Source organism: Rhinolophus sinicus, chromosome 3 (genome assembly GCF_057876585.1).
Source record: "Rhinolophus sinicus isolate RSI-liver-muscle chromosome 3, RSI-T2T, whole genome shotgun sequence".
Taxonomy (NCBI): Eukaryota; Metazoa; Chordata; class Mammalia; order Chiroptera; family Rhinolophidae; genus Rhinolophus; species Rhinolophus sinicus.
The window spans coordinates 194,544,652-194,566,114 of NC_142503.1; the positions used below are offsets into that span (position 1 = coordinate 194,544,652).

Here is a 21,463-nt window from a genome sequence, read left to right on the forward strand (position 1 = left end):
CCATATGCAAAATAAGAACTTCTACAGAAGTCTCACACCTGATATAAAAAGGAACTCAAAATGGACTTACATGTAAAACATAAACCTATCAATATTTTAGAAGAAAACCTAGGAGGAAATCGTCAGGATCTAGGGCTAGGAAAAGAGTTCTTAGAGCTGGCACCCTAAGTACAATCCAGAAAAGTAAACAGTGATAGGTTAGATTTCATCCAAACTTAAAATAGTGCAAGCGGTCTGGCAGAGGGAGAATTCAGCCTTCCAGCTCCTTTTTGTTCTCTTCAGGCCCTCAGGGTGTTGGATCGTCCCCACCCACAGTGGAAAGGGCCATCTGCTTTGCTCCGTATACAGGTTTAAAGGGTCATCTCTTCTAGAAACGCCCTCATGGGCAAATCCAGAAATAATGTTTAACCAGCTATCTGGGCGTCCTGTGGCCCAGTCAAGTTGACACATAAAATTAACCATCATGGCAACCAAATCAGCATAGGATTAATGCAGGGAGAGATGAACGACGCACCAGTGGAACAGCATAGACAACAGGGAGACAGAGCCACACCTAGAGGGAAATCTATAACAAATTTGGTGCTGTAAATCAACCCCCAGCAGTGGGATGGAACGGTCAATAAAGGGGCTGGGATGTTGATTATTCATATGGGAAAAATCCGTATGAATTACAAAAGGCTTAAATACGAAAAAAACAACAACAAAAAACCACAGGTGACTATCTTTGTGGTCTCAAGTTGGGAAAGGATTTCTTAACAAGAGTTATCTATAGAGGAAAATACTAATAAAACTTTGACTACATGAAAACTAAAATCTTCTGTTCTCATGTCTCTTCTTATGAGGGCACTAACCCCACCCTGAGAGCTCCTCCCCTCATGAATTCATTTCTTCTCAAAAGTCCCATCTCCGATTACTGTCACATTGGGGATTACGGTTTCAACACACGGATTTTGTGGGGAACACAAACACGCAGCCTCTAAGTCAGTAAGTCCCATTCCAATAGCCCCTGCTGGGCTCCTAGCTGCCGATGACCTTGAATAAACCCCTTCATCTCTGGGCCACAGCTTACTTGCCCTTGAGAAAGCTTGAGACTGCCTGGGCGCCTTCCTCACAGGCTGTCTAGAGGCTCATGATGACCATAGGTGAGAAGATCCTGGGAGGAACACCAAATCACCAAGCAGAACCAAGTAATGAGACCTGTCAGAGCAAAACCCAAACCTACCGGTAAGCCCTCAGAGAAGGGCAAAGCTCCCATCTGCTCTTCTGTAGACTAGCCACCAAGTCTGGGTGTCAACACACACACACACACACACACACACACACACACACACACACACAGACACGGGAACAGGCTCCTTTGAGCATCTCTGCTGATGTCCTCACTATGGCGTCTGCACAATTTGGGACACTCGTTCGAAGCAAGGGAAGATCATAACAGAGACATGGTACCAGTTGTACAAGCTGCACACTATGCTGTTATCAGCCATGTTAGAACTCACATTTCTTGAAGACACTACATACCAACTATATGATCCCATTTAATTCTCAAGTTGTTTTCTTCATGTTACAGATGACAAAACCTACCTTGCCCAAGCCACACAACAGAGCAGAGCTGAGATTTAAACCTCCTTCTGCCCAGTTGCAGAGCTCGGAGCACTTCGGACTCTGGGCAATGAGTTGGCGCAGAAAGCCTGGCCACCCTGACCCTCATCCTCAGACCAGGGAGCAAGGCATGCCAGCCCCGCGAAAGCCCTGCTCGCCGTCCCTGGGGAGCTGGGCCCCAAAGCACCGGGAGGGGATGCTAAGACCCCTGGACTTGGGTTCAAGGCTGGTTCCAGCACTGACCAGCTGGGCGGCCTCGGGCTGCAGCTTCCCCATCCTGCCCACGCAGGCAGATTGTGAGTGCTCTGGGGTTCTGCCGGCCCCACCCTCGGGGGTGGGGCTGGGAGTGGTCACGTGGAGGGGCGCTCGGTCCCGGGAGCCCGGCCCCGCCCGGCTCGCGCACTCCGGGTCGTCCTCCGGGTAGCTGTCTGGAGGCGAGAGCTGTGAGCCAGCGGAGCGCGCGGATCTTGCTGGAGAGGCGCCACCGCGTCGGGGCTGCTGAGGTCGGCGCCGCAGCGGCAGGGTTCGGGGACTCCTGCTCACTGCTCCACCCGCTCCCGGCCAGCTGTGCGAGCGGCTGGACCAGCAGCAGCAGCAGCAGCGAGGACTCGAGCGCGGGCGGCTGCAGCAGCCGCGGCAGCAGTGACACCATGGATCTCTCCTTTATGGCCGCGCAGGTAACCGAGCGCCTTCCGTGCGCGCCCCGGTTTGGGCGGGTTCGGGGTCACTGTCCCTGCCTCCCTTCCTAGGCTGGGCACGCCGGGAGGGTTCCGGCCCCGCGGTGACGCCGGCCGGGGATGCACACCCCAGTCTTTTGTCCCCAGCCCACGCATACCCACCTGGTGCGCGCGTCGGAGGTGGCGAGCTCAGCTCCCCGGGGGTGGGGCGGGCCATGCGCCCTGAGCTCATTGGGTTGGCTTTTTTCCAGGCTGCAAGGGGCCTGGGCAGTGCGAGTCGCCCCTTCCCTGCCCATCCCCCACCTGCTGTTCCCCTCGGGAGCCTCCAGGCCGGGCAGTCCAGATGCTGCTAACCCGGGTGGGCGGGCAACCTCGCTCTTCCCCATTCTGTATCTTCCCGAAGCCCCAGGTAATCTGTCACTTGCACCCGCATCTTGCTTTTCTTCTCGTTAAGCGGAGACCACAGCCGGAGCAAAGCAGTAGACCCGCTTTGTGACCAGGCAAACGCAGAGAGTTTTATCTTGTTTTGCTTTGTGCTGAGTCTGTAGCCATCTGTGACAGCGCGACCATAACTCTTCCCTCGACAAAAAACAGGTTCCCAACGTCCGGGAAAACAGATGACCTCTCATCGCTTGATCGTTGCTCCACGAGAATCCCCTTGAATTCTGAGGTTGAGTGATCTATGTTTCCGTGACTTAACTCTCTTGAACCAGAACAAAGGCTCACACCGCTTTCTCGGGCTTTCTGTGGCCTTTGGGCGGACCCCGTGCTGATCGAAGTATGTGCCCAGGGAGAGGCTGCATTTGGTCTGAGAGAGTAGGTCCCAGTGTACCAAATTCAGACACTGCACCTTCTGTGGGGTTGGTTATGTTCGGAGCCCAGAGGTAGGAAGTCCACTGAGGTTCCCTTCCCCGCTGGGTGTGTGGCAAGGGCCCCACTTGCTGCTGTTTCATTTTCCAGGGAATGGAGTTTGAAGAGACACGTTTCCTTACTCCCTCTCCCCCCTTCACTGTGGTGGAAGCCTGTTTAAAAGGTAACAGCAAAACCCAGGCTATGTGGATGGTGAGTCCCCAGCTGCAGGCAGGAAAGGGTGCAGAATCCCCAGGTTGGCTTCTGGGAACCCAGATCCAGCTCTTGGCAGCCTCTTAACACGTTTTCTATAATGCTAATTGCTCCCAGAGCAACGCTGGCCTTTTTTGGCCTAATTTTTCAGCTTCCTGTTCTTAAACCCATGTTTATAAATATGGTGATGCGGGCATCATTTTAAATAGTGGTGACTTTAGCTACACAGTAACCAAGGAGGCTTTGCCAAATTTATTTCTAGAGGGGAGAGCAACTCACACAATGTCTGTCTGCCTTGCTCTCTGGGTCCCACAGAACAGCTGGAGTTCTGTGGTTAAAAAATTGATCTCTGCTCAGCCTGAGGCTGGCTGGACCATTACGAGTTGCTATGGCAACTCGACTAGATAAACATAGAGCTTTTAGCACCTATAGGAACAGAAATATGAAGTGCCATCCAATGGGGAGAGATACTAAGGTTTATTGAGCACCTGCTATGTGCCGGACACTGGGTAGTTGCACACTTTATTACAGTAAACCCTTACAAGTCTGTGACCTAGGTGCTGTTATCCTCATTTTACAGATCAGGATATCAGACTTCAATGAGATTAAATAATTTGCCCAGGACAGACACACCATTAGTAAGGAGGGGAACTGGGTTTCAGATTTCCACCTTATTGCTTCACCCTGAAGCCACAATGTAAGGGTCAGGGCAGACATATTTCAAGATGACTCATCTCTCCCTCTAACCCTGGGAAGTGGTCTTTCCATGGTGTGTTGTGTTCTAATGGTTGCTTTCTGGGGTTGTCCTGTCTCTCTTCTCCCCACAGGGGCGGGAACTTTTACTCCTTTATCTGGAGCATTCGCAGTGCTTTGGCCAAAGTAAAGGCTCCGCACATGCTCGAGTGTGCAGTGACCACCCGGTGTGTGGGACCGAGTCACCGTCCCCATACATCAGCAGTGGGCAGTTTGATAGAGAAATGGTAGTGTCTCCGTCCCCTTCAGCAAATGTTGAGTACCTCCCTGCCTTGTGCCAAGCTCCGTGCCAGGCATAGGGATGGGAATGCTGGGGGACAGAGTTGAATGGGATGCAGATTTTCTTTCTGGGTGCTCACACAGTGTTGGAAAAATAATAAGCCAGGCCATTCTCATCAGGGGCGACCAAGGTGGCTGCACGTCGTATGTCCTCCACAAATATCTGTTAGCTAATTAGATGAGGGTGAGAAGATGTCTGTGCGAAAAGACATTCACAGGAAAAGACAGTGAATGTGAGGTGTCAGATGCTGTCCTTCCGAACACCTGTCATCATCCGGACTTTGAGGATGGAGGTGCTTTCTGATGGATGAGAACAGGCAGGTGTCCTCTGGTGGGCCTGGACATGAAGGCATTCTAGGCAGAAGCATGGAGGAGGGAGGCCCAGAGCCGGAGGGTGAGCAGGGACAGAGGCCAGGGCCAGTTACAGAAGGTGCTGCCTGCTGGGGATGAGAAGGTCACTTTAGTCCGTAGGCAGTGGGAGCCATTGCAGGTCAGGGAAGAAGAAATGGTTTACGCCTGGAGCCGCGGCTCGGAAACCCCAGCCCCAGTAAAGGACAGAAGCTGGAGGGTGGGTGGAGTCAGGAGTGCACACCTGCCTGATTGAGTGAAAGAAACCAGGTCTTTGTGACCCCCGCACCCATCCCTCTTCTTTGGAGTGTTGTGAAGTGTGATGCCCAGCCATGGCTTTAAAAGACGCAGAGGCTATAAGAAAGATTGCCCTCTCGGAAGCTAAGCATTACAAAGACACCTTTCTTGGATGTACAAGGTAGACATCAGTCACCCGGCAAATCCTCTTAGGCAGATAGGCCGTGGTGTAGGACACAGGGCTGTGTGTCACGGCTGAGAAGAGGCAGAGGACGCTGCAGAGGCTGAGGACAACTCAGTTCATGGACTCCCACCTCACACTGAGCCTTGGAGGTGCTCAGCCGCCTTTTCCTCCACCCTGGAAACACCCCAGGCCCCTCTGCACAGTCCCTGGGTCCCTGGAGGCTGGGGGCTAGGGCAGTGAACAGAAGTATCCCTTTCTCTAGCCAGAGGAGGCCAGGAGGGCAAGGCTACCCAGACCCCCAGGGGGCTGGAGACTCACAGACTGAGGACTGAGTCCCAAATCCCTGTGTCAGTGGTGGGGTCGCCCATCTCCACAGACGGCCCCATCCATTCCTTCCCTCCCTCCTGGACGAGCATGCTGGCCCCCACATCAGGAGGCAAATCTGATACCGCCTCCCCTTCAATCTAGGCTGACTTAAATCTATGACTTAAATCTATGACTGACTTTGTTGACCAAGAGAATGCAGTGTAAGTGACACCCTGGGACTTCTGAGATTAGTTTAAAAGAAGCCTGCAGCTTCCCCTGTGACTCTTGGAATGCTTGCTCTGAAGGAAGTCCAGCATCATGCTAGAGATGCAGAGACCCTGAGACGTCTGTACTGCAGAAGGGGATGAACACTTAAGGAGCCCCCTGTGTGCTGGGCCAGCGCATGACATGATGCAGCGGAACCAGCAGCTCCTGTCCCCATTTTCCTAGGTTGTCGCGCCCTGTTGAACAAGCACGTCCATGGCTTAAGAGCTCAGTCTTTTTTTTCAATTTTTTCTTTTTTCTTTTTTTTTGCCTTGCACTGTCCAGCCAGTGACTAGTCTAAACCCACTAGTTCTCAGATGTTACTGCCCTTAGAATCACCTGGGAGCTTTGAAGAGTCCTGCTGCCCGGGTCCCACCCTAGACACTCCCATCAGAGTAAGGGCCTGGGGGCACCAGTGTTTTCTTTTTTTACCCTAGTTGATTCCAGTGTGTGGTTAAGGTTGAGACCCGGAGCTTAAAGCCACACTGTAGGGCTATCCCCTTCCCCTTCTCTAGATGGGACGGATGCTTGGCTCTCTGGTCCCTTTTAGGTCACAAAAGTCATGTGGTCCCTGGAAATCACTCCAGTATCAATTCAGCAACTTAAAATAGTGAGCCCCAGAAGAATCTAACCTGGGAACTTGCTTCACAATTGAGGTGCTCCCCTCCGCCAGACCACACCTGCTACAGGTAGGAAACCTGTAGTTGGGGTGGGTGCCCTTATTATTCCCATGGGACAGACAGGGAGGAAGTGCAGTCAGGGTGGCTGGGCCGACAGGTACAGGAGCCAGGTGGGGAGCCCTGTCTGCTGACACAAGGCTTTCCTGCACGGCAGCACACCACATCACAGGGCAGCCAGGTGATGGGGGGTGGGGGGCGCCCAGGGACCCCCACGCATCAGCTTCAGGGAACCGTCGACCCTCGACAGAATGTTGTGTGTACGTACATTTTAAAATAAGTCCTAGAAGAGGACTTGCGTTCATTTCCTAAGGCTGCTGTAACAAATGACTGCAAACTGGGTGGCTTAACACAAGAGAAATTCAATCTGTCCCAGTTCTGCAGGCGAGAAATCTAAACTCACGGGGCGGCAAGGCTGTGGTCTCTGAAGGCTCCCGGGAGAATCTGTTCCGTGCCTCTCAGCTCCAGGGTGTTGCCTACAATCCTTGCTGGTCTGGGCTCACAGATACATCACTTGTCTCTGCCTCGGTCGTCACGTGGCACTCTTCCTGTGTCTCTCTGTGTCTTATCCTTTTCTTATCAGGGCCCTGGTCATTCTGGATCAGGGCCCACCCTAATGACCTCATCTTAACTTGATTACCCCGGCAGACATCCCGGGGTAATGTCTCAAAGTTTTCAAAGGAGGTCCCATTCGCAGGACTGGGGGTAGGAGTTCAAGATATCTTTTTGGGAGACACAATTCAGTCCATAGCAGGGTCTGAAGACCGATAAAGAATAAGGATCTTAGTTCTTTTGTTAGTGGCCACTGCTCTTAGGCAGTAGCCGTATCACGTCCCTGAGCCTCAGTTTCTTCACCTGCGGCATGGGGACAAAATTGCCTTCCTCACCGAACTATTCATCTTGTCATTCAGCAAATGTTTCCTGTGTGCCAGGCCCCCCCTACCTGGAGCACTGGGGAGGATGGGGGTCATAGGCCCTGCCGTGTGATATGTGACAGGGTAGAGGTAGATGCAGATGCCCTGGGAACCCCAAGGTGACACCCAGCCCACCTCCGGAGGTGCTGGGGTCTCCTAGAGCTGAGTTCGAATTGAGCTGAGTTTGAAGGATGCATAGCTGTTACAGAGACAGAGGAGGAATGAAGACATTCCAGGCAGAGGGACCGCGTGCACAAAGGCTGGAAATGGAATGCGGCTGGAAACTGTGTTCTGTGGGGGGTGGGGGTTGCAAGTAGCCATATGGGGCAGGTGGGGAGGGAGCCGGAGATGAAGCCCGGGAGACGGGGGCCAAGTAGGTGACCTCATGGAGTGGAGCAGAGTGGGGTGGGGGGCTGTGGTGACTCAGAGAGGAGAGGTCTGGCTGGAGGGGGCATGTGCAGCATCCCTGGGCTCCAGCTCTTCACTTGTGCCATGCAGACACTCAGGCCCAGAATTGTGTGTGGGTTCGTCTGCGTTTTCAAGAAAACTGAAAATTCTGATTTTTACATGCATTCTGGATTTTCTAATCTTGGCTCCTAATTAAAATTTTTGAACAAACAAAGCAGCCATGATGTAAGTTGTTTCAGTTACTTATGGCTTATTATTTCAGCTACTTAGTAGCATAAAGCAATCATTTTAATTTTGCTCACAAGATTGTGGGACCAGAATTTGGGCGGGACTCAGACAGTTTGTTTCTGCTCCAGTGGCATCAGCTGGAGCAGCTGGGACTGGATCTACACAACCAGCGTGGCTTCTTCACACACATCTGGCAGCCCAGTGCCACGTAACCACTCTCTCCACTTGGCATTTCATCCTGGGAGTGCTTCTCCGGGCAGCTGGGGCTTCCTGCCAGTATGGCGGTCTCAGGGTCTTTGCACTTTTCATGTAGCTCTCACTGCCTTTCCTCCAAAAAACATTCCCAGGTGGAAGTTGCAAAGCTTCTTGTCACCCAGCCGTGAAAGAAAGTCCCAGAGTGGCACTTATTCTGCAATCTTTTGGGCAAGAAAGTGCTAAGGCTGGCCCAGACTTAAGGGGTGGAGGAGCAGGTTCCACCTCTTGATGTGGGAGCAGAATGTGTGTCCAAGAGGGAGGGAAGCAATGGATGGGGCCGTCTGTGGAGACTGGTTAGACCTCCTACAGCAGGTGTGTGGGCTGGATTCATCCTGGGGCTGCCACTGTACTTTCTCTAACTGGTCAGCTGTGTATAGAGTTTGACAAAACCTTGCAGTAAACGTCCAAGGCCGGGAGAGAAGTAAATTATTACTAAAAAGGTAGGCCATGATTTTGTTAGGCTGAACTTAGAAGTTGCTGAAATTTGACCATTTTGGGGCTACAAAACAACAATTTTACATGGTTCAATTGGTCTAGTAAAATAGTGGAATCACTATCTGCTGGGGAGGTCTGAGGAGCTTTCCTGTGTTTAAGGACTGAGGCCAAGCCCCTCCCCCACTTCTCCCCTCAGCCTGGCTCTTAGAACCTTGACTGGCCCTGCTGGTGGGAGGACAAGGTCACTCCTGGAACATTATGCTGACATTGGGCTGGTCTTTCTGGAAGACAACATGTGTGGTCTAATCATAGCTGAGATGCAGACAACATCCCTCTCCCGTCTCCTTTCCTCCACCCCGCACTCCCCCTGCACTTTGCGAGGCTCATAGTTAATTTGCATTTTAATCATTTTTCATGGAGAGAAAAAAACCCACCAAAGACATCTGGTAGTGTGAAGAGGCGATTCTGTTATCTCCTAAATGGTTATAGCTACACTCAGGGCCTGTAGGATCAATCCAGAGTTTCCGCAAGAAACCAGCAAAAGCTTTCCCTCCCCAGAGGAACCGAGCCCGAGAAAAAAGGAATTCTAGGGAGTCTGGCAATCTGCTACTTAGAAAATGTTTTCCCCAGCCAGAGACTGCTCCTTTTTCTTAAGGCAAGAATTACCATTAAAATACAAATTGTCTATTATCCCAAATGTTTTTAACCAAAGGGCCCGTCTTGTACTTCAGATTCTCATTTAAAAGATTTAAATATTTTATTATTCTAATTAGACCTGCCTCGAGAGAGAATATAGTGCTACATTTTTGCAGGGATGTAATGAGCAGTTAAAGAAGAAGTGAAAATCTGTAGTGCTTCTTGTAGACCAAATTTTTAGGTAGTGTTTTAAGAGCCAAGGCGTTCCATTTGACTTGCAATAATTGTATCTCACAGAGCTAAGGAAACGGGGGCATCTGGAGGTGGATTGCAAGTCTCTAATTAAATGCTTGAGTGTTTATAGAGCACCTGCTGTGTGCTCAGCCCTGCATTGGGGAGTCTGAACCCCAGCTCCTCTTACTCTTGAGATGATGGAAACCCATCTCTATCCACTTCTTCCCTGTTCTGTCCCCTCCTGATGTCCCTGTACCTTCCCATCATAGCTGCCATCAAATGCTTAGGGCTACCAGGCAGGCCCTGTGTTGAACAATGCACAGAATCTCACTAAATCCTTATAAGATCCATGGAATAGACAATTTTAAGATCCATTTTCCAGATGGGGAAACTAAGGCTTAGAGAGGGAAAGTCACTTGCCCTCTTTGCACAGAGCAAAGACTCAAACCCCGATCTCTGTGCCACTTCAGCTTATCTTTTAAATCTAATCCGACAATCTCTGCCTTCTGATTGGAATGTTTGAACCATTTATGTTTAATATAATTTTTTATATATTTGGGTTTAAATCTATCTTGTTGTTTTGTTTTGTTTTTGATTGGTCCCATCTGTTGTTTGTTTTCTTTTTCCTCATTTGCTGCTTTCTTTTTGGAGTAATTGAGAAATTTTTATTCCTTGTAATGTTTTCTCTTGGCTTATTAGCTATAACTCTTTGTTTTGCTATTTTAGTGGTTGCTTTAGGATTTCGAGTTTATATCTTTAACTTATCACAGCCTATCTACAAGTGATACTTTTTCTCTTTACATATAGTGTAAGAACCTTATAATACTATACTTCTATTTCTCCCCTCTCAGCTCTTGTGCTATTATTGTTATTGGTTTCATTTCTTACATGTTATAAACCTCATAGTACATTGTTATGTTTGTTCAAGTCAATTACCTTGTAAAGAGATTTAAGTTGTTAGAAAAAATTTTATGTATTTCCCCAGATGGTTATTTCCATTGTTCTTTTTTCTTTTGTATAGATCCATATTTCCATGTGGTATTTTTTTGTTCTTTTCTTTCTAAGAGACTTGAACAGTTCTACTAGTACAGCAGTGCTGTGATGAATTCGTTCAGCTTTTGTATGTCTGGGAAAAAAAATCTTTTTTTGGCTTTTATTTTTGAAAGTTATATTTTACTGGACATAGAATTCTAGGTTGACCATTTGTTTTTCGACATTTTGAATGTATCGCTCCACCATCTCCTGCTTGCTTTGTTTCCAGTAAGAAATCCACTGCCATCCTTATTTTATTCCTCTGAACATACTGTGTCTTTTTCCCCCCTTACGCTGCTTTTACAATTCTCTATTGATTCTGATTGAGCACGTTGATTATAATTGTGGTTTTTCTTCAGGTTTCTTGTGCTTACAGTTTGGGAGCTTCTTGCATCTGTGGGTTTATACTTTTCATTACCTTAGGAAATTTTTCTGCCATTTTTTCTTTTTCCCCCCAGTTTTATTGAGATATAGTTCACATATAACATTGTATAAGTTTAAGGTGCACAGTATAATGATACCTTCACATATGTATAGGTTGCAAAATGATTACCACAATAAATTTAGTTAACATTTATCTCCTCACAGTTACAATCCTATTTTTCTTGTGACCAGAACTTTTAAGATCTATTCTCTTAGCAACTTTCAGATATATTACAGTGTTATTAAGTATAGTCACCATGCTGTACATTACATCCCCGGGACGTACTCTCTTATAACTGGAAGTTTGTTCCTTTTGACTCCCTTCACCCAATTCCTCCACCCCCTGCTCTGGCAACCACCAACGGGTCTCTGTTTCTGAATTTCTTTTTTTCAGATTCCACATATAAGTTGAGATCATACAATAGTTGTTTTTCTCTCTCTGACTTACTTATTCACTTAGCATCATGCCTTCAAGGTCCATCCATGGTGTCACAAGTGCCAAGATTTCCTTCTTTTTTATGGCTGAATAGTATTCCCGTGTGTGTGTGTGTGTGTGTGTGTGTGTGTGTGTGTGTGTGACATTTCCTTTATCCATGTCTATGGACACTTAGGTTGTTTCAATGTCCTAGGTATAGCAATCAATGCTACAGTGAACGTGGGGGGTGCAGTTATCTGTTCAGGATAGTGATTTCATTTCCTTCAGATATCTATCCAGAAATGGAATTGCTGGATCATTACAGTAGATCTTTTTTAAATTTTTTAATTTGATGTTTTGAATATCCATACTGTTTTTCATAGTGGCTGCATCAATTTACATTCTCACCAACAGTGCACAAAGGTTCTCTCTTTTCCACATCCTCATCAACTCTTGGTTTTTCTTGTCTTTTTGATGATAGTCATTCTAACACGTGTGAGGTGGTATCTCATTGTTTTGATTTGCATTTTCTGATGATTAGTGATGTTGAGCACATTTTCATGTACCTGTTGGCCATTTGAATATCTTCTTTGAAAAAAGAATGCCTGTTCATGCCCTGTGCCCATTTTTTAATTGGATTGTTTGGTTTTTGCCATTGAGTTGTATGAGTTTGCCATTATTTCTTTACATATTTTTTTTGGTTCCCTCTCTGCTCTCCTTAGAGACATTTACACATGTATTAAGCTGCCTGAAGTTGTCTCATAGCCCCCTGATGCTTTCTAATTTCTTTTGGTCTTTTTTCTGTTTGTGTTTCATTTTGGATAGTTAATATTGGTATGTCTTCAAGTTCACCCGTATTTTCTTTGGATAGCTGATCTCTGTAATCCCATACAGTGCATCATCTGAGACATTGTAGTTTTCATGTCTAGAAACTTAATTTGGGTCTTTTTTATATCTTCAGTTTTCTTCACATGTTCAGTATTTCCTCTAGCTTTTTGAACATATGCAATACAATTATAAGAACTGTTTTCATGTCCTCTCTCCTCATTCTAAATCTGGGTCAGTTCTGGGTGCTTTGGGTTGATTGCTTTGTCTCCTCGTTGTGGGTCACACTTTCCTGCTGCTTTGCAAGCCTGATAAGTTTTGATTTGGTGCCAAACATTGTGACCTTTACCTTTTTGGATGGGAGATGTTCTCATATTCCCATAAATGTTCTTGTTTTGTTTTGTTTTTAACTTTAATTTATTTTAAGCGTGTTTTTCCAGGACCCATCAGCTCCAAGTCAAGTGGTTGTTTCAATCTAGTTGTGGAGGGCGCAGCTCACAGTGGCCCATTTGGGGATCGAACTGGCAACCTTGTTGTTAAGAGCACCGCGCTCTAACCAACTGAGCTAACCAGCCACCCCTCCCATAAACATTCTCAAGCTTTGTTCTGAGATGCAGTTATGTCACTTGGAAACAATTTGATCATTTGGGTCTTGCATTTAAGATTTGTCAGGTGAGACCAGAGCCATCTTTAGTCTGAGTAATTATTTCCCACTCCTGAGGCAGGGCTATTCTGAGTATTCACCCAATGCCTTCTGCGTTATGAGATTTTCAAAATGGCTGGTGGAGACAGGCACTATTTCTGGTCTGTGCGGGTGCCAGGCACTGTTCCCTGTCATCTTTTGGGGTGATTCTTTCCTGTGTCGGGTGGTTTCCTCACTCACATTCACTCATCAGTCCTCTGAATGTTTGAGCGGTCCTTCTGCCGATTTCCAGGATTCTCTCCCTGTACAGCTCTCACCTCTCCATACTCTGCCCTGTGGTCTCCAGCTGCCTTGCTCTCCCCACATTCAGTCCTGTCTCTTCAATCAGGAAATCCACCAGCCTCTGCCAGGGTTCCTCTTCCTTGTTCCACAGCCCAGGGAGTAAACTGAGGCAATTGTAGGGCTCACCTTGTTTGTATCCTCTTTCTCAAGGGTCACTGCCCAGCATGTCCTGATGTCTAATATCTTGAAAACCACGATCATATATTTTGTCCTTTTTTTGTTGTTTCAGTTGGGAAGGTAAATCCCGCCGCTGCTACACCATCTTGTCAGGAAGCAAAATTTTCTTAAGCCCGGTGCTGCTTTTCACAAGTCTGTTTCCATTCCTCCTTTCCTCCCTCGGTGGACAAGGAATGTAACACTTGAGTCTGAATCTGGCCTAAGGCCTCCCCTCCCAGCTGTGTGAGCTCCCCCAGTACTTCCCTGTCTCTTCTGAACTCTGTAAAACGTGGGTAATGTGTGTACTTACCTCACAGGTGAGTCACTGAGACCAGAATGGGAGAACCAAACTGTGCATGGACTGACTGAATTTCTTTCCACTCCGCCATTTCCACTTGCGTTTCTTCAGGGCGTCCTGTGACAGGATGTTCCATGAGACATTAAGAGAGCTAGTGACCCAGATGTGAGGTCTATGTGCCGCCAGCCAGCAGCTGGGCAGCTCAGGGACCGGGGCTGTGTTCCCTTAGGCTTCCACCCCACGTGCCTGGGCTCTGGCCAGCCTCATTCCCCAGAAGGATGAAAGCAAGAGGGTGGGCAGCAAGTTGCTCCAGCCTCAGGCCCACCGGGGTGGCAGCCAACAGCTGGGACCCTGTTTGTCCTCTCCAGACTCCACGACAGCCCCTCATCCATCTCCTCGGCACAGAGCGCTGGGGGCTGATTAGAAGGTCATTAAAATTTGGCTTCCAATGGCTTTGAGGGAGACCGGAAAGAGGTGACTAATATGCTCTCCGGGCGCCCTGGGTCCCTGGCTGTCTTCGTTGAGCCATGGCAGTGCCACCGGCATCTCCTGCCTCTTTTCTGACATCCTGCCAATCCTTTCCTCCCCACGGAGATTCTAATAACCAAATCAATCGTGCAGGTTGGGCCATGCAGGCAGCATGCCACGGACACACCTCTCTGCTGTGTGTACGTGTGTGTGTGGGGGGGTTGTCAAGGAACCAAAAAGAAGCCACTGCCTGTCCTTGTCACCTTTGTCATGCTCACCAACATGGTGCCAACAGGCATCACATACAGAGCATGGCCTCAGGCAAGCAGGCAGGGGAGGCAGGAGCCTGCCCTCAGGTGGCAGAGCAGGGGACAGATGGGGCAGAAAGGCAGATGAATCTTCAGCACCTGCTGAGGGCCGGGCTCTGTGAGAGCGGGACTGTCTGTCACATGCCCGTCTCAGAGAGGAGGCTCCAAGGGCTTGCGCGGCTGGCCCAAAGCCACCCGGGTAGGAGGGGTTCAGAGCAGGCTGGGTCTGAGCTCAGGGCCCAGGGAGCGGTATTGAGCAGCAGCTGACGGACTGCAGAGTGTTGAAGTGGGAGTGAGGCCCAAACAAACGTGGTCCTGTGTCACAAACCCCCGCAGCCCCGCCCTCAGAACCACGTCTTCCTTCCGGGCGCCTGTGTGGACTGAGTGGATTGTGGCTGAAGTGAGTTGTTCCAAAGCACAGATAGGCTGGCGCCAGAGGGAGGGCCAAGGCCCACAGGAGGGGAAGGGCCTGGCGGAGGGGAGGCTTGCACTTCTGCAGGTGACCCTCCCTCCCTCCTCCTCCGCCCCGCCCCGCCCTCCATCAGAGCATCCCTCCTGTGTGAGGGTCCCTGAAGGCAAAGGTTCCCCCTCCTTTATGTCAGGAGCACTGCTGTCCAGCCCAGGGCCAGAGCTGGTAAATATTTAATAAATTAATTGAGATAGACGGAATCAGCAAAAGCATGAGAAAAGCTGGGTAGAAAACCATGTCTTGCATGAGCTTGTCGGGCACTTCCTCCTGGGGTCTGGATCATAGCTTTCCCCCGAGGCCACCAGTTACTGGTAACACCTAGTCCTGCCATCCTGTCCCTCAAACTTCCCAGGCTCCCACACCTTCCCCTGTCCCCTGCAGGGAGACTGCTGCTTACTGGACCACAGGCTTTCCACTGCAGCATTTTGTTCTATCCTCTGAATAGTCCCATGGTGTGAACCTGTGATGACCATGGTATGAACTATGATGACTACGGTGTGAACTATGATGACATGATGTAAACCTGTTATGACCAGGATGTGAACTATGATACTATGGGGTGATCTTATGATGACTATGGTGTGAACTATGACCATGGTGTGAACTATGACCATGGTGTGAACTATGGTGCTATGGTGTGAACTATGATGATATAGTGTGAGTCTATGATGATATGGTGTGAGTCTATGATGACCATGGTGTGAACCTGTAGTTGTCTCCAGTTTAAATGAAGAATGGAGCCCAGGGAGGTTAAGACCTCTGCAGAAGACAGCTGATGAAACTTGAGTTTGAATAGAAGGCTGACCCCTCTTAACCTGTGGACTTCACTGTCAAAACGGTGATTCAGATGTAAGGTGACAAGCCATCCCGGTCTGCCCAGGACTAGGGATTTCCTAGGATGCAGGACTTTCAGTGCTGAAACCTGGACAGACCCAGGCAAACCAGGATGCTTAGTCACCCTTCTTGGAGGTTATCTGGGATTCATAAGGGCTTTTTGGATCCCTTGGGCATGATTGAAATACTCTTCCAGAGTTCAGTGTACCTCATCCTGTACTTCAGTAATGTTCTTGCTCCTTAAAAATGAATGGGGATGGTTGAAACTTTTCTAGGATGAGCACCTTCCCTCTGGCCCATTCATTTCTCAAATATTTCATAAGCACTGAGTGAGTATGGGTCAGATACCATTCCAGGCACTGGGCACACTGGAAACAAGCACTAAAGTCCCTGCTCTCCAGGTGGGGACAGGTAATGAATGCATAGATGAACACGTAGATAGCTGGTTATGGTCAGTGATGGCACCAGGGCTTGACACCTTGTCACCTCCCATAAAGGTGGCCAAGGACCACGAAACTACAGCCCCTGCTGTCCACCTACCTCTGTGCCCCAACAGCCACCCATATGGGTGCCCAGGAAATGTTGACATTGATTAGCTTCATCGGAATGTGGCAGGGGCTGAATGGGACCCATCACACCCTTAGCTGAGCTCAGGAGGCTGACTCCCCCCGAGCTGCTTAGGCCATGCAAAAGGAATGGTCACCCTTCTCTTCTGGGGTCCTAGCCCTGCCATGTGCCCTCACAGAGCCTGCTTGCACATGGTAGCCTCTCCAGTCATTTCCCAGGGTCATGGAGAGAGCACCTGAGATGGGGACACAGGAGGCTTGACTTCCAGACCTGGCTCTACTAGTCATGACTTGGAGCAAGATTCTTAATTTCTTAGAACCTCAGTTTCTCTGTCTTTGAAACAAGAATAGTAACACCTGGCTCACAGCGTGGGCAAGACAATGAAATGAGATGATGGATGTAAAAGTACACACTGTATAGGACTAAACAAATGCCAGTAATTATTATTATGTTTGAACCATCATCCTGTGTCCATCCTCCCTCTGCATCATTCCTTTTTTTGGGGGGAGGGGGAGTAAATGTAGCTGTTTCCCTCAACTATTTTCCCAAGTGACTATTGTCTCTGGAATCTTCACCAGGTCAGGCTCTGGTCTGTCAGTGTCCTTATAAACCAGTTTACTCAGAACAAGACATGATGCTACAGAAGAATCTATCACCTCCTTGGATCTAGCTCTAATACACCCATTAATATGGCTGCCGAGAGCTGAATCTTGCCTTCCGTGATGCTGTACCTTTGACTCACACCAATGAGTGGTCTCTTTCCTGAGTGTTACTGATCTGCCAGTTCGCCCTCCCAGAATTTGTGCCACTGATGTGTTTGAACCTCAGCACAGATACGTTTAGAACCGTGAAGAGTCTAAAATTTCACCCTGCTTGCAAGTTAGCTGCCACAGTTCAAAACATGCTGACAGGAGACATGAGGCTCCTGGATAAAGGACTCGACTATTCACTGCACAGCCAGCCCCTTATCCCACGCGTCCCCTGGGGCCAGGCAGAGCAGCCAGGTGGGTTCTGTGCCTGAAGGGGTTTGTGTATCAGCTGAGCAGCCCCGCGCTTAGGGAGCCCCACTCCTTTAAAGGGACCTGCTAGCAAAGCTGCCCGACCTTTTGATCTCAGAGGGAGATACCATCCTGGTCAGGAAAGAAATGTGCCCTCTGCTCCAGAGGGGACACTGTCCCTTTCCTCAGGGCTGTTTGTTGTATGAACATCTTTGAAAAGGTAATCCAGAACAAGAGCTGTCAGTGCCTTTACTCAAAATGTGTGCAGAGCACAAGAGGCCCATGGAGAATTGTCCCCCCAGAACCTGTTTTACTTACCTCCCCAAGCTGCCGTGCATAGATCTGGGCTTGTGTCTCGCTGGGCTTCGCTACTCCTGAGCTGTGTGACGTTGGGCGAAGTACTAGTCTCTGATGCTCAGCTTCTACAATCTGGACAGAAGTGCTATAAGGCATTCTGTGAAACAGTCCCTGAAGCATCCTCACTGGGCCTGGTGCAGAGTAGACAGTGGAGAGAACAAAGCAGAAAGTGCGGCCACCATGGTGTGGAGTCCATCCTTCCAATACCTGATTCTCCCCGTCTTTACCATCCCTCTCGGGGCTCCTGGCAAATGGGTCAGAATAACCATCCTGACAGAGCCCACCAGCCGGTAGTGAGGGCCTGGGAAGCTGGTGTCAGGAGGCCTAGAACAGAACGCAAAGCCTGGTTCACATCTGAGCCTCAGTTTCCTCATCTGTATCCTAAAACCGTCCTGGGATTCAAGGAGGAATGAAAAGGGACGGTAAGCGCGGGATGGTTAAAACGTTTCTGCATGGAACGAGTGCACAGCAGAGCCCCTGTGCTGCTGCTGCCCTTGAGGTAGTCCTGGAACGCAGTGGGCGCTGACGACAGGAGTTTGCTGCCTGGTGAGCAAAGCAGCCGTTCTAGCTGCTCTCTAGACAGAACTGATTAGGAAAAGCAAAACAAAGGGGACTGTGGGGCGAAAGCTGCTTTTTCAATCCTCTTGCAGACGCTCAGCATGCTGGCTGCATTCAGGAGCAATTTATTGTGCGTTCCTGTGGCAGCGCCCTCTGTGCGCCTCCAGCACCTCCTGTGTGGGGATACAGAGCAGCCCAAGGCATCCTTCCGTGGAGTTGGGGGAGGGGGCAGCTTGGAACTGGACCTCCTGGGACCTGCCTGCATATTGTGTGACCTTGGGGCAAGGTGACTGATATCCCCTCTCTGGGCTCCATTTAGGAACCTGGTGGTTAAGGAATTGAGACAAGTAGAGTCAGACAGACCTGGGTCTGAGTCCTGAGTTCCAAATCAGCTGGGAGAGGCAAGCATGTCAAAGGAGGTCGGACAATTAAGTTCGCGAACTCATCCTAGAAAAAGTGCTACATACCTCATTGCTGAATATCACTATGGTCACCTTCCAAGTGCTCCCCTTGGGAAGCAATGCACTGATGCCAGTGCCTAGTCCACCCTTCAAAGCAATTTTGGAACTCTTTTTCTGGAATGGCCATCAGAGCTGTCGTCGTATCACCCTTGATGTCCTGAATGTCATCAAAATGTCTTCTTTTATCTTCAGGTAAAGAAAGAAGTCATTGGGGCCAGATCAGGTGAGTAGGGAGGGCGTTCCAATACAGTTATTTGTTTACTGGCTAAAAACTCCCTCACAGACAGTGCCATGTGAGCTGGTGCACTGTCGTGATGCAAGAAACATGAATTGTTGGTGAAAAGTTCAGGTCGTCTAACTTTTTCACACAGCCTTTTCAGCACTTCCAAATATAATAGTAAACTTGGTTAACTATTTGTCCAGTTGGTACAAATTCATAAGGAATAATTTCTCTGATATCAAAAAGGTGAGCAACATCCTTGCAACAAAGTTCTCGAGCTTAATTGTCAGACCTGGTATATCCTTGCAAGCCTGTTTCCTCATCTGTAAAGTGGGGATAATGAATGCCCTTTCCCACCTTGTGGGATTGTGGGGCTCAGACAAGGCCCTGTGTGTGCAGAGCCTGGCCAGTAAGTGGCGCCTATGACATTGTGGCATTATTGCCTGTTTCTTAGTCTGCAAATTGGGGTGGCTGTGAAGCAGGCAGTGGGGTGGGACCACGGGACCACAGGATTTCTTTCTGCATGGAGAGATGGTCCTGGAATCATGGTCAGAAAATTCTGATCCTAATTCTCTTTAGCCCCTTCCCTGGTTGTGTGTGACCTGGACAAGTCACCTCAGTTCTCACCTGACCCCACCATCACCATGCCTCCATGGGACCCTGGCCCCTCCCAGCTCTGAGCGTGTCAGTCATCAGGGCTGCCGGCTTCAGAGAACACCCCATCTAATCAGAGTCACGGTCAGTAGGAAGGTAACAGACACGAGACGCTGGGTGGGGCCAGAGGAACACACAGGCTCTCAGTGTGGGCTGCAGACAGGTCCGAATGGCTGCCCGCTGTTCTGTCCCAACCCAAGCATTAGTCCTTGGGACGCTCACTGGAGTAGCTTGGGCTGGTCCCCATGGCTCACTGCACCCCATGGGCAAATGGGGAGAAGCAGCATCTTCTGCAAAAGGAGAATCTGCTCAGCCTCCTCCTGACAGACGTCTGCTGGGCCCTCAGAGGTGGAGTTCATTTTTTATACTTTGGTCAGGAAAACTAAGTGGTGCTAACTGATATTCTGGGGGGTTGGAGCGTGTAGGCCCCTCTCTATTCCCTGGATCCTTTGTGGAGAGGGGTGTGAATGCACCAGGGCTGCTTCTGTCTCAATTCATGTCACGCAGGTTGGAGGAGTTGACCTCCGGGACCCATCAGTCCCGCAGGTCACTATATAGTGCCGACTACGATAATGCCTGCCGTTTGCTGGGTGCCAGGCTCCCTGCTGAGTGTTTTACCTGGACTAACACAGCTAAGCCTCACCACCACGTGCTAAAGTAGAAATTACAATGATGCCCATTTTCCAGATGAAGGAACTGAGGTCCAGAGAGGTGAAGTAAGTAGCAGGGCTGGGATTTGGACTGGCTGCCAGGCACTTACCTGCTCTTGCTCACAGCCGACCCCCTGGGCTCTGTGGCTCTACAGTCTGGCTGGTGTATTTACAGGTCTGGGCTCAGTCCAAGCAGGGAATCACAGTAATTGTGATTTCCACAGAGCCTTTTGGTTTGCCATGCAGAGCAGGAGTCGGCATGAGTTCTGACGTGGGAGTGGTGATTAACATCTTTGTTTTCAAAAGCAAAAACCAAGGTGCAGAAGGGAGAAATGGGCATCGCATCGCCACATGGGATGCCTGCTCTGTGCCAGGCTGGATCCCAGCTCTTCCAAAGGGTGCAGCTCGGGAGTCAGAAAAATCGACAAAAGAAAGCAAAAGGGACCCTGTGGGAGGTGAGGGAAGGGCTGGTGTGCGGCCTGGGAAGGAGCCTGAGCTAGGGAGTGGGTGCTCCATCTGAAGGGTGCTCTGTGTGCAGGGGGAGCCCTGCTGGAGGCTGGCGGAGGGAGCTGCACTGAAGGTGGGTGCTTTGTGCCTATTGGGGATAAACCATCTGGGCCTGGAAAGCAAAAGGGCACAGGCCACAGAATGACCAGACTGATGCCACTCAAACCTTTATGCCAAACCTGGTCTTCATTCCTTGATTCACTTAATTCATTCATTAGCCATCCCCTGGGCCCCTTCCTGGGCCTGGCTCTGCACTGGGTATTGGGAGAAGAGGTGACTAAGACAGTTCCAGATACCAAGTGGCCAGCTGTTTTGTGGGAGAGCAGAGGAACCAAGAGAACTGACAACATTCAGAGAGAAGGCTAGGGCCAGGCCTCAGAGGAGGGCACCTCAGCAGTCTGCAAGGGCAGGCTCTCCTGGAGGGCTTCCTGGAGGAGGTGGTGTCCTGTGGGGCTTCCTGTCCTGCTGCTCAGGCTCCACACACTTGAGCCTTTCTTGTTGGTTGCAGCCGCTCTGGTGTGACCACGGGCTCTGGATGGAACAGGCTGGCAGGTCCCTGAGTTCTGTGATTCTGGGCTCCAGTGACTACAAGGTTCTGTCTGCTTTGGAACATCCAAAGTTTGACAGTGGGGCGGTGAGACCCCTCCGGAAGTAAGGAGGGCTAGGGCAGGGCAAGGGCCAGGGCAGGGCAAATCCAGGTGTCATTCCTACCCTGGGAGGCTCAGAAGCCCATTATGCGTCGCCTCTGCTAATCACACCTATAAAGCTCTCAGCTGCTA

At 49.6% G+C, this 21,463-nt stretch overlaps 1 protein-coding gene across 2 annotated transcripts in view; it reads left to right on the forward strand.

Moving 5' to 3' along the window:
• Positions 1 to 1,978: 1,978 nt before the first annotated feature.
• C3H14orf132 (chromosome 3 C14orf132 homolog) overlaps positions 1,979 to 21,463 on the forward strand; it is a 46,473-nt gene continuing 26,988 nt past the window's right edge. The window contains exon 1 of one of the 2 annotated variants that reach the window (XM_074326740.2): positions 1,979 to 2,279. In XM_074326740.2, the coding sequence (XP_074182841.2) occupies positions 2,253 to 2,279 (27 nt within the window). In that variant the 5' untranslated portion in view covers positions 1,979 to 2,252. The remainder of the gene's footprint in view (positions 2,280 to 21,463) is intronic. The other variant, XM_088797471.1, reaches the window with a different exon arrangement.